At 38.8% G+C, this 12480-nt stretch overlaps 1 protein-coding gene across 8 annotated transcripts in view; it reads left to right on the top strand.

The window, feature by feature from the left end:
* ppp4r4 (protein phosphatase 4, regulatory subunit 4) overlaps positions 1 to 12480 on the top strand; it is a 105417-nt gene that overhangs the window by 31625 nt on the left and 61312 nt on the right. For 7 of the 8 annotated variants that reach the window (XM_069916181.1, XM_069916178.1, XM_069916177.1 and 4 more), the window contains one exon: positions 2982 to 3084. In XM_069916181.1, coding sequence (XP_069772282.1) covers positions 2982 to 3084 — 103 coding nt within the window. Of the gene's footprint in view, positions 1 to 1760; positions 1912 to 2981; positions 3085 to 12480 lie in introns of all 8 variants that reach the window. The other variant, XM_069916184.1, reaches the window with a different exon arrangement.

Raw genomic sequence — 12480 nt, 5'->3', positions numbered from 1 at the left:
ATTAGCAAGCAGCTGTCTTATTTTAAATAGAGAAAATGTATAGACGGGTGACAAGGTTAGCCTGAGTGAAACACCAAAGTCTGCAGATGCTGTGATTGTAGTAAAGAGACAGTGAAATGTTGGAGGAACTCAGCCGGTCTTTTCAGCGTTCATAGAAAGCAAAGATATGTTGCCAACATTTCAGGCCTAAGCCCTTCTTCAAGGAATAAGCAGAAGGAGCCAAAAGCAGGAAGTCTTAGAAAGTCTCAGAATACAGACAATATTTACTGGGGAAGGAATTCAGACCAACACAAGGTGTTAATTGGATATGATAAGGAACAAGGTAAGAATTTATCATGTTTGTGTGAAAGGAGACAGGGAAAGCGGGGGAGACCGAGCTGGAGGAAGGCGATGAGGGAAGAAGTGAAGGGAGTTGGAGTTTTAAGAAAGCCAAAGAAGTCGATATTAATGCTATCCAGTTGGAGGGTGCCCAGTCGGAAGTTGAGGTGTTGTTCCTCCAATTTACGGGAGCTCTCAGTCTGGTCGTGCATGAGATCATGGATAAATGGTCAGCAAGGGGAAGGGAATAAGGAATTAAAATGGGTGGCCACTGGGAGATCCACGCTTTGCCTGGTTAGCCTAGTGGTTAGCACAATGCTGTTACAGCACCAGCGATCGAGATCGGGGTTCTAATCCCATGCTGTCTGTAAGGATTTTGTCCCTTCTCCCCGTGTCTGCGTGGGTTTCCTCCAGGTGCTCAGGTTTCTTTCGTCCGTTCCTACTTGGGTTTGTAGGTCAATTGGCTGGAATTGAGTGGCACAGGCTCATAGGCTGAAAGGGCCTGCTACTGTGCTGCATAAGTAAGCCCCGAAAATTGACAAAATCAGAAAATACTGACTATGCTTAGGCAGTATCTGTGAAGAAAATAACCTTGTCTCTTTCTCTCTCTATGTGCTGCCTGAGCTGAGTATTTATGGCATTTGATTTTTATTTCATCTTTTATATAACAAAGTTAATGTGCTTATTAATACTACTGTTGATTCGCATTCTACAAAAACATTTTTAAGTTGATAGGTCAAACGTTACAACATCAAGTTGCTTTTGGTATTTTTGAGTTAAGGAAGTCTACAAATACGCTCAAGTGCGATTATACACAAACATGCTGGAGAAACTCAGCAGGTCAGAGCATCCATTAGGAAGTGATTGGTAACTAATGATTTGGGCCTGAGCACATGACACCTACCTGACAAAAGGACAAAGCCGAAACTTTCTTTACTTCCTATAGATGCTGCGTGATTTAAGTTTAAAAAAAAACTTTAGATATACAGCACGATAACAGGCCATTTCGGCTCACGAGCCTGTGCCGCCAAATTTACACCCAATTATCCTACACCCCCCAGTACGTTTTGAACAGTGGGAGGAAACTGGAACCCCCGGGGAAAACCCATGCAGACATGGGGAGAATGTACAAACTCCTTAATGACAGGGTGGGATTTGAACACAGGTTCCGATTGCTGGATCTGTGAAGGTGCTGCGCTAACCGTTACACCAAACTTGTCAGCCACACCATCCATGATCTGCTGAGTTTCTCCAGCATACTTCTGTATTGTGCTGGTAATTTTGCTTGCCTCTTTTCATATTGCCATGTATTTCATATTTTCTTACGATAAAGGACAAAACCATTTGGCTCACTGAATCCATAGTATTCCAATTCATCTGATTCCCTGTAACCTATTCTCTTATGCATGCTCATTGACAACAATCCTTGATTCTCCCACCAGATGACCTAAGGGAATGTGCTGAAGGAGAAAATGTGCAAACACCACACAGACTGTGTCAGAGGTCAGGATCAAATCCTGACCACTGGAGATGAGAGAGGCACACTTTCTCATGCACCACTCAGCTATTTAAAAACATTGACATACATTTCTGGTCAGTTCTTATTGCTTATTTTGCTTTATCATATATAATCTTCTTCAATAAAAGTGAATGTTCACTGTCTATTTCTCAGGGTAGCCAAATTGATAACTATTGGGCATAGATTTAAAGTGAGAGGGGAGAAATTTAAGAAGGACTTAAGAGGCAACTTTTTACTCTGTGAGTGGTCCATATCTGATACAAGCTGCCAGAGGGAACTATAAAAATGGGTATGATTTTGACTTTTACAAGACATTTAGACAGATATAAGCAGCTTGGCTTAGTATCAGTCTGAAGAGGATTTGAGGGTAAGTAAATGTGCAAAAACAGGGCCACGGAATGCGATGCAGAAAAATGTGTAGACTGCCATTTTAGTAGAATGAATGTTAAACAAAGTATTATTAAAATGGAAGATGATTGAAAGTGTTGGTATTCTTGGAAATAAATGACTAAAAGTTAATATAAAGGTACAGCAAAGAATCAGTAAATTAAACAATATGTTGGGCTTTGTTGCAAGAGAATTTGTGCAAGAATTATGATGTCTTAATGCAGTTATATGGTATCTTGCTAAGGCTGCACATGGAATATTGTGAAGAGGTAAGGTCGTCCACTCTAATGAGGAATATACTTGGGATAGGTTGCAGTAAAGGTTAACCAGAATGATTCTTCAGATAAAAACAATTGTTTTAATGGCATGAAGATTAAGCAGACATGGCGCATCAATGAGAGCCCTTGATAAGGTAAATGCAAAGGTGATTTCCACACCCCCCCCCCCCCCCCCCTCTGTTTGCTGTGTCTAGAACCAGAGGTCGTAGAGTTAATGCTTTAAAATTAAGATTTGGTCCTTCAGGACTGAGATGGCCATAAATTTCTTCCTGAGAATGTAATCATCTTTGGATTTGTCTTCTTGCAACGTCCGGAGTAAATTCAATACTGAGATCAGTATTGCATATTAAAGGTTAGTATAGGAAAGTGACAATCAAGAAAAGATCACCCAAATGTTTCCTTCTTCTATTTCTTTGTGTTTATTCTGTCTTTCTTGTGTTCTGTGTGAAGGAGTAATTTAAATTGTTTTGTTTTTGCAGTTCTGGCCAAGATGTGCAGCGAACTAGTGTTATTGTTAACCTACCAAACTTGATGCGACAGAATACTTCAGAAACTATTCGAAGGGTGGTGCCAAAAATTAGAGTAAGTTCAGCATTTGCAATAGTATAAAGTTTTGAATAATTGAAAATACCATACAGAAAAATAACCTTTTACTGAATATCAAGCATATTGCAAGATCGTGTGAAATCAGCTGAATGTTGTTGGCAATGTTTGAATGTCTGATCTAACCACTGAACTATTTCAGAAAACTTTAATATTGTAAATTAATGTTGTAAATATTAACATTTTTGAGAGAATCCAAGAATTCTATGGGCTGACATGCCTAAATATATATTTTTAATAAATGAATGGCAGAGCACCAATTTGTGTTCTGTTTATTTGTAATCTGAAAAGTGAGGGAGAGCCTTAGTGACTGGTGAGTGTTGGGAGCTGTGCTTTTTTTCAGATGAGTTTAAATAGAAGTGGAGTGAGAACCTCCGTGATTGGTTGGAGACTGTTATACAGATAGAGTCAGCAGCAAATAAAAAGAAAGGAAGCTGAAGTGGAGTGGCCCTTGTTTGAAAGGACAATGTGTGAGTGGCTCAGTGTAAGAGTGGTAGGTTAGAGGCTTTGCCTGACAATACTATGGTGAGCAGATGCTGAGGTGGTCTGACTATTTTACTTGTGAGAAGTGTGTGCAACTTGTAAGGTAAAACATCATGAGATGGGAATGTGTAAGGAGTTACCCTGCCCTGTACAGGGCTGTAACAAGATGTAAATGCATCCTTGTACTTACAAGATAAGAGAGACATTGATGGATTGAGAGGCAGGAAGCTAGCAGGGAAAGGATAGCAACAGTTTTAGTCATTGGACAAGTAATGATATGATGATGTTCTAAGCATGTATCCAAGGGTATAAAAAATCACCATTTTGCTGATAACGGCAGAATGCATTCTCCGACTAACATGTTTAGTCGCAAGTGTTACAATCCGGTAATAAAGAACAAAGAACCCTGATTTCGACTCAGCCTGGTGTTTGTCTCACTCATTCATGAACAAAGCAGACCTAACAAACTGCAGTTCCTCACAAACCCTATTCATGAATTAGATTTGGATAAACTCCGGTTCATTTGTGAAACTGAGGGGGTGATAGACAGGGGTTACGGTGCAATCACACCGAGGAGGCAGGAGAAAGATAGCTGGATGAGATTCAGGAGAGGGAATGGTTATAGGCAGGCAATGCAGGATACTCCTGTGGCTTTTCCCCTAAATAACACCTACACCATTTTGGATGCTGTCGAGGGGGATGGCCTGCCAGAGACAAGCCATGACAGTCAGTTTTCTGGCACAGAGTCTGGCTGTCTGACTAAGAAAGGGAGGGAGGAGAAGAGGTGAGCTGCAATAATAGGATATTCAATAGTGAGGGAAACAGATAAGATGTTCTATGGAAGAGATTAAGAATCTGGATGGTATGTTGGCTCCCAAGTGCCAGAGTTTGGGATATCTCAGATCGAGTTTATGACATTCTCAAAAGTGATGGTGAGAAGTCAGATGCCATGTTCCATGTAGGGACTAATGGTGTGGGTTGGAATGGTGATGAGGTCCTGAAAAGAGACTTTAAGGAGTTAGGTGCATATGGCATAAAATCATTATAATTATCATTTTAGTTTTTTTCCCCAATTGTGTCTGATTAATTTATAACTGATTTTTTTGTTTATATAATTTACAATATAACATTGTTTAAAAAATATTCATTAAGATAGAACAGACAGACATGGATCCTGTGCAGAAGAGTTTTAATTTAATTTGACATGATGTTTGGTACAGACACTGGGCCAAAGGACCTATTCCTGTGTTGTATGGTTCTATTCAGGCTTTTTGCTTATACCTTGAAGAAGGGCTCAGGCCCGAAACATCAGTAATATATCTGTACCTCCTCTGGACACTGCAAGACTGGCTGAGTTCCCCCAGCATTTACTGTATGTTTTTACAACAATAATAACTTCTGCAGACTTCTGCATTTCACTCTGTATGGTTCTATTTTCTAAGCATACCATTTCATGAATATTCCAAACAGTTTTTTTCAGCAGTAGCTTGGGTTTTGTACTGCATCTGGTATTTTGCTAATTAATTCATGAATTCATTAATTTACCCTACCAATGTTATGCTGGTGCTCTGAAAATAGTAATTAATTTATCCCATTCTACTGCTCTTCATATTTTTTTTTCAACTAAATATTCAGATTCAAACAAATTACTATTTATATCTAAAAGTTGCAAGATGGCACATCTTAATTTCCTTCCTTTTGTAGCCTACTTCGGGGTAGATAAACTCCAGTTGCTCATTACAGGCAGGCACTTCTTTCAATTCTAGCTTAGCGTTTGATTGAAATTAATCGTAATAGCTCAGCACTTTGAAATTGCTTGGACTATATTGGAATTTCCAAAAATTTAAAAAAAACTGCAGAACCTGAACATCTGAAATAAAAACAGAAAATGCTGGAAACACTCATCTGGTCCGGCAGCATCCATTAAAAGAGAAATAGTTCAGGCCCAGGAATCCTTCATCAGAGCTAGTAAATGGAGATGACTTTAGTTTTGTGGCGGAGAGAGTGAATGAGGGAGTTGGATGGAATAAAGGAAATATGCTTGATGGGTTGAGAACAGAAGACATATTGAGGTAGGTAATGGGCACTAAAGATCAGATTAAGATTCACAAAGAAGGCAGAGGAACATTCCTAATTGATTAGCCTATATGAAAAAAAGAGAAAAGAAAAAGCGAGCCAAGAGTAAAACCCGAAAATCTGCAGACATAGTAGTTGAATTAAAATCCCAAAGCTGGAGAAACTCAGCAGGTCAAGCAGCATTCCTTATATAGCAAAGGTACAGACCCATAACCAATGTTTTGAGCTTGAGCCCTTCATCAAGGTATGAAAAAATGTAGACAGGTACCTGAACAAAATGGTGGGGGGATGGGCAGAGGGAGGAGCATGGTCCTAAAGGCAGGGAGGTATTAGGTGGATAAGAGAAGGAGGGCATACCAGCAAACAGGGGGAGGAGGGATGGATCTGTGAATGGAGAGGGAAGGGGATGGAGAACTGGAGGAAAGGAGACACAGGGAGGGAGAATGGTGAATAAGCTAGCAGAAACCAGAGAAGTTGATGTTAATACCATCTGGTTGGAGAATGCCCAGATGGAAAATCAAGTGTTATTCCTCCAATTTACCGGTGACCTTGGTGGGATAGTATGAGGCCATGGACAGACATGTGAGCATGAGAGAGGGGCAAATTGAAGTGGTTGGCCACTGGTAGATCCCTGTCACTGATGCGCACAGAGCAAAGATGCTCTGTGAAGTAATCTCTCAACCTATGCCCAGTCTCTCCGATGTTGAGAAGGTCACAAAGGAAGCAGCAAATTCAGTAGATAACTTCTGCAGATACACACTGAGGGAGGTCAAATTCTATGACGACATGTAGAGTAAATGGCAAGGTAATTTGGAGTGTTGATGGATAGAGACACCTTGTGAGCAGGTTTATAGTTCCCTGAAAATGAAGACACGTCAGGATATCAGATAAAGGGTAGTGTAAAAAAAAACACATTTGGTGTACATGCCTTCATAGGTTGAAACAATGAATATAAGAGATGGGATGTCATGTTGCAGTTGTGCAAATCATTTAAAGTATACAGTCCTGTTTGCTACACTACAGGAAGGATACTAGAGCAATAGAGAGTCAGCAGAAAAGATTCACCAGGATATTTTCTGGAATAGAAGTCTGTAGCTATAGGAGTTTGGATACGCTAGGTTCATTCTCTGATATGTATGAGATTGAAGGGTAGACTTGTAGGTTTACAGAAGTAAGATTGTATTGATGGAATCTTTTTCTCATACAGGGGAGTTGAGAACTAGAGGTGGCAAATTTAAGAAGAGGGAAGAAAGTTTAAAGGAGATCTAGGGGTTAAAATGTTCACACAGATTTAAAATTTTTTTTAGCCATAAAACATGGTAATAGGCCATTTTGGCCTACGAATCTGTGCCACCCAATTACACCCAATTAACCTACAACCCCTGGTATGCTTGGTATGGCAGGAGGAAACCAAAACCTTGGGGAAACCTACACAGACAAGGGGAGAATGTACAAACTCCTTACAGACAGCGTGGGATTCATACCCCGGTCCTGATCAGTGGCACTGTAAAGGCATTGCTCTAACTGCTATACCAATCATACTCAAGTGGGCCTTTCCTTGCTCTTGCACCTTCTGCCACTAGGGTCAAGATTTTCTCTCTATCTTGATATCGAAGGAAGTTAATTAGCACAGAGCATGGCTTATGATTTGAAAGTGGTTTTCCTCTAAGTGCTCTGTGGGTTCTTTAATTCTCAATAGGATGTTCAAATATCTGAAGTAAGCTACCAGAGGAGGTGGTAGAGGTAGATGCAATTACAATGGTTAAAAGGTATTTTGACAGTAACATAAATAGGAAGGACATAAAGGGGTGTAGGTCTAATGTGGGAAAAATAGATGAGTGTAGATGGTCATTATGGTTAGCATGACTGAACTGGGCCCAAGAGCCCATTCCATTTTTTTTTAATGTTGATATTGAGCTGCAATTATTTTGGATGGAAGATGAGTTGTTGGGCCTTGTAGATGGTGAATTAAAATGGCAGACAACCAGAAGCTCCGGGTCCTCTTGTGGATTGAGTGCAGGTGAACCACAGAGAAGTTGACCAATTTACATTTTGTTTCTCCAACCTTGAGGGGGGAAATGTGTGATCACTGAATATAGTAGATCTTTGTACCTTAAACTACTAAAAGGGTTCAAAGTAAAGTCAGATATTTGCTTATGTTTTTAAAAACCTAATAAGTGATCTATTCATTATCTACAGTGAAATGAACAAAAGATTCATGAGAAAATTGAGCAGATTACTAGTTTGTAAAATACTGATACCAGTGCACTGTGTTAACCATATAACCATATAACCACTTACAGCACAGAACAGGCCAGTTCGGCCCTACTAGTCCATGCCGTAACAAATCCCCACCCTCCTAGTCCCACTGACCAGCACCCGGTCCATACCCCTCCAGTCCTTTCTTATCGATGTAACTATCTAGTCTTTCCTTAAATGTAACCAATGATCCCGCCTCGACCACGTCTGTCGGAAGCTCATTCCACATCCCCACCACCCTTTGCGTAAAGAAATTTCCCCTCATGTTCCCCTTATAATTTTCCCCCTTCAATCTTAAACCATGTCCTCTAGTTTGAATCTCCCCCACTCTTAATTGAAAAAGCCTATCCACATTTACTCTGTCTGTCCCTTTTAAAATCTTAAACACCTCTATTAAGTCCCCTCTCAATCTTCTATGCTCCAGAGAAAAAAGCCCCAGTCTGCACAACCTTTCTCTATAACTCAAACCTTGAAATCCTGTCAACATTCTCGTGAACCTTCTCTGCACTCTCTCTATTTTGTTTATATCTTTCCTATAATTTGGTGACCAAAACTGTACACAGTACTCCAAATTTGGCCTCACCAATGCCTTGTACAATTTCATCATAACCTCCCTTGAATTCAATACTCCGATTTATGAAGGCCAACATTCCAAATGCCTTCTTCACCACACCATCTACCTGAGTATCAGCCTTGAGGGTACTATTTACCACAACTCCTAAATCCCTTTGTTGCTCTGCTCATCTCTATAGCCTACCATTTAATGCATATGACCTATTTAGATTTGCCTTTCCAAAATGTAACACCTCACACTTATCTGTATTAAATTCCATCAGCCATTTCTCAGCCTTCCTAAATCACCTTTTAATCTACGGTAATCTTCCTCACTGTCCACAACACCACCAATCTTTGTATCATCCGCAAACTTGCTTATCCAATTCTCCACCTCTACTTCCAGATCGTTAATATATATAACAAACAATAGTGGACCTAGGACCGATCCCTGAAGAACTCCACTAGTCACCGGCCTCCAATTGGACAAACAATTTTCTACCACTACTCTCTGACACCTCCCATCCAACCATTGCTGAATCCATTTCACTACCTTCTCATTTATACCTAATGCCTCCACCTTTTTTCCTAACCTCCTGTGGGGAACTTTGTCAAAAGCTTTACTAAAGTCTAAATAGACAACATCCCCAGCTTTCCCTTCATCAACCTTTTTTGTAACCCCCTCGAAAAACTCAATCAGGTTTGTCAAGCATGATCTACCCCTGACAAAACCATGCTGATTACTCCCTAGCAATCCCTGTACCTCCAAATAATTGTAAATACCATCCCTCAGAACACTTTCCATCAACTTGCCCACCATAGACGTCAGACTCACGGGCCTATAATTCCCAGGTTTGTGTTGTGTTAACTGAACCTTTTTCTCTGTAACACTATATTGTACAGTTTTGTTTTATTTTATTGTACTTGTGTATGGTTTGACTTGCCTGGATAACAGGCAATTAAAAAGATTTTTGCTGTAGCTCAGTATAAATACATTAATTCCAGTTAGTACTCGATTTTTTTTTCATGGCATTATCAGACATAATTTACCAGCAATATGCTTATTTGGGATGTTTGGTACAATGTATGTGATCATTTTTGTCATTTACTATTAAAACATCCTACTTTATACAACAATTAAAGATTTTTTTTGTTTTTCGTGAAGCTGAGACAATTGGGGGCACAGAAACAGGTTTTAAAAATTTATTGTAATTAGATATGTGATTTGTGGGGGGGATGTCATGTGATGTCATAGGGTTAGGACATAGGAACCTGAACCTCCTGGTAAACTATTAAAAAATTACTAAATAAGTAATGTTTTAAGTTGAAGCAGATTTAAACACCGAAACAGCATTTTAAGAATGTCTCCAAAGAAAGAGAAAACTGCCTGGAGACCAATGTGAAGAGAAGATCAGAAGAACACTACAGCAACTATGAAGCATTTGAGCTGCTCCCTGGGTGAGTGAACCTGTGGAGGGTGCATCTGCATAGTGACGGAGAGATGGCATCAGGGAAGAACCAGAAAGTGAACTCTGTTAGCGCAAAAAACAGGGGCCTTCTTCAGAAGAGTTGAGCTCGCAAGGGACTAGCAGTGAAGAAGAAGAGGAGGTGGAAAACCCACAAGAAGAGGAGGAGGCATTGAAAGAGGCTAAAAAAATTGATAAGTAAATGTAAATGTAAAGCAGGTTATAACCAATATTGAAGACAAAATTAGATGTTAGATGGGAAAATGAAGAAATGGAACATGTTGATGATAGAATGACAAGAATGGAAGACACTACTACTGTTTTAACTATGGAAAATCAAAAGCTTCAGCAGAAAGTAATTATACTGAAAAATTTCAGTAGAAGAAATAATATTAGAATAGTGGGTCAAAGAAGGAGTGGAGGAGTAAGATCCAATTGGCTTTTTTATGAAGTGGATCCCTGAAATGTTGGGAGGTGAGAATTTTGAACATCCTATTGAGAATTAAAGAACCCACAGAGCACTTAGAGGAAAACCACTTTCAAATCAAAAGCCATGCTCTGTGCTAATTAACTTCCTTCGATATCAAGATAGAGAGAAAATCTTGACCCTGGTGGCAGAAGTGCAAGAGCAAGGAAAGGCCCACTTGAGTGTGAAGGGGGTAAAGTTTTATTTTTATCCTGATATAAGTGCAGATTTATTAAAATGAAGAGAATTTAACTGAGTTAAGAAGACTCCTTGGGGGAAAAAAATGGATATTGATTTGCATTGTGTCATCCTGCAACCTTGAAGAAATTAAGTTCTTCTCAAATTTTGTACAAGTATAAGAGTTTATTCAGATTCTTCCAAGAGCCCAGGTGGAATGACGAATTAGAAAATCGTTGTTGATGCTGTGTCCTAGACAGACTAAATCGATCCGACAGTTTCTGTGGGACTGAATAATTCAGAATAATGCCTACTTAATTTTTTGTTGATTTTGGAAAATACTTTATGTATGAATTAAATGATCAAAGATTAAATGGTAAATGTATCAGGAAGGATGGGGGGGGGGTGGGGAAAATGAGGTTCTAACTCCAAGTGGATTATGTGGGTATTTGTGACCTTGGTCACAGCCTGTAAAATAGGAAGGGAGTGCTGTGCATTATCTAAACAACACTTGTGCGTGGGGTGGCGGGGGGTATTCTGTTTATATATTGTTATAAATGATGGAACATGTTTTCTTTAATTGTAAATATTTTTTCTTTTCTATCTGGATTGCCAGAGGAAGTGCATGCTGACACATTGGATATTGAGTAATGGAGTTGAGGGAGGAGGGTTCGCAGGCAGAGGTGGAGAAAGTAGTGGATTATTAAGATGAGAAATACAGTGCAGTTTGTAAATTTTAATGTTAATAGGTTAAACAGGAGAATGAAGAGGAAAATTAAGAAAATGGGAGCTGACTTATCTTTCTGCAAGAAACTCATTTAATTGAAAGTGAACATTTGAAATTAAAAAGAGAGTGGGTTGGGTATGTAGCAGGTTCTTCATTTAATTCTAAGGCAAGAGGATGGCAATTTTGATTTTTTAAAAAATCTTCCAATTAAAATTCAAAAGGTAGCAATAGATCTTGCAGGGAGATGTGTGATGAAATATCATCAAATATATTCAGAATTATGGACTATTCTGAATTTGTATGCACCAAATGTGGATGATGAGAAATTTATTCAAGAAAATTTCTAATTTGGCAGCGGCACATGAGAACATTTTAATAGGAGGAGATTTTAATTTTTGTGTAGATCCGCTCTTGGATAAATGAACTAGAGGAATGACAAGAGCTAAAGCTGCAAAGACTACATTGGTATTAATGAGAGGTTTGATCTTAATAGATAAATGAAGGAGAATTCATCCTAGAGAAAAGGATTAATCTTTTTATTCAAATAGGCATGGTTCTTATTCTAGAATTGATTTTTTATTTTTAAAAAAATCCACCACAAATACAAGGTAGGATTTTAGAAGCAGAATATAAAGCGAGAATTTTGACTGAAGGACTATTGTAATTGGGATAAAGAGAAATCGGTTTATAGATGGAGATTTAATTCAGTATTATTAAAAAGAACGGATGTTTGTGACTTTATTAGACGACAAATTAATTTATTTTGTGACACAATCTTGAACTGTGTGAATGATAAGTTTGTAATATGGGATGTTTCAAAAGCATATTTGAGAGGGCAAATAATAAGTTTTACTTCTAAAATTGAGGAGTATATGAAAGAGACCAATTAGAACAAAAAATAATAACTTTGGAAAGAGATCTTCAAAGGAGAAGTTCTGAAGATAAGTGAAGACAACTAATGAATAAAAATGTAATAATTAATATAATACATTATCAACTTACAGAAAAGAAAAAGTGATTACAAGAACTAAACAGAGGTATTATTAGTTAGGTGAACAATCACATAAAGTACTTGCTTGGCAATTAAAAGCTTGGGCAGTGTTTGGAGGAGGAGGAGCGAGGTGAGAGTGAAGATGAAGGTAAGGCAATAAATTTAAGTCCTTACCGGG

Source organism: Narcine bancroftii, chromosome 2 (genome assembly GCF_036971445.1).
Source record: "Narcine bancroftii isolate sNarBan1 chromosome 2, sNarBan1.hap1, whole genome shotgun sequence".
NCBI classification, from domain to species: Eukaryota; Metazoa; Chordata; class Chondrichthyes; order Torpediniformes; family Narcinidae; genus Narcine; species Narcine bancroftii.
Note: the sequence above shows the minus strand (reverse complement) of the source record. Positions and strands in the feature narration are given on the sequence as shown.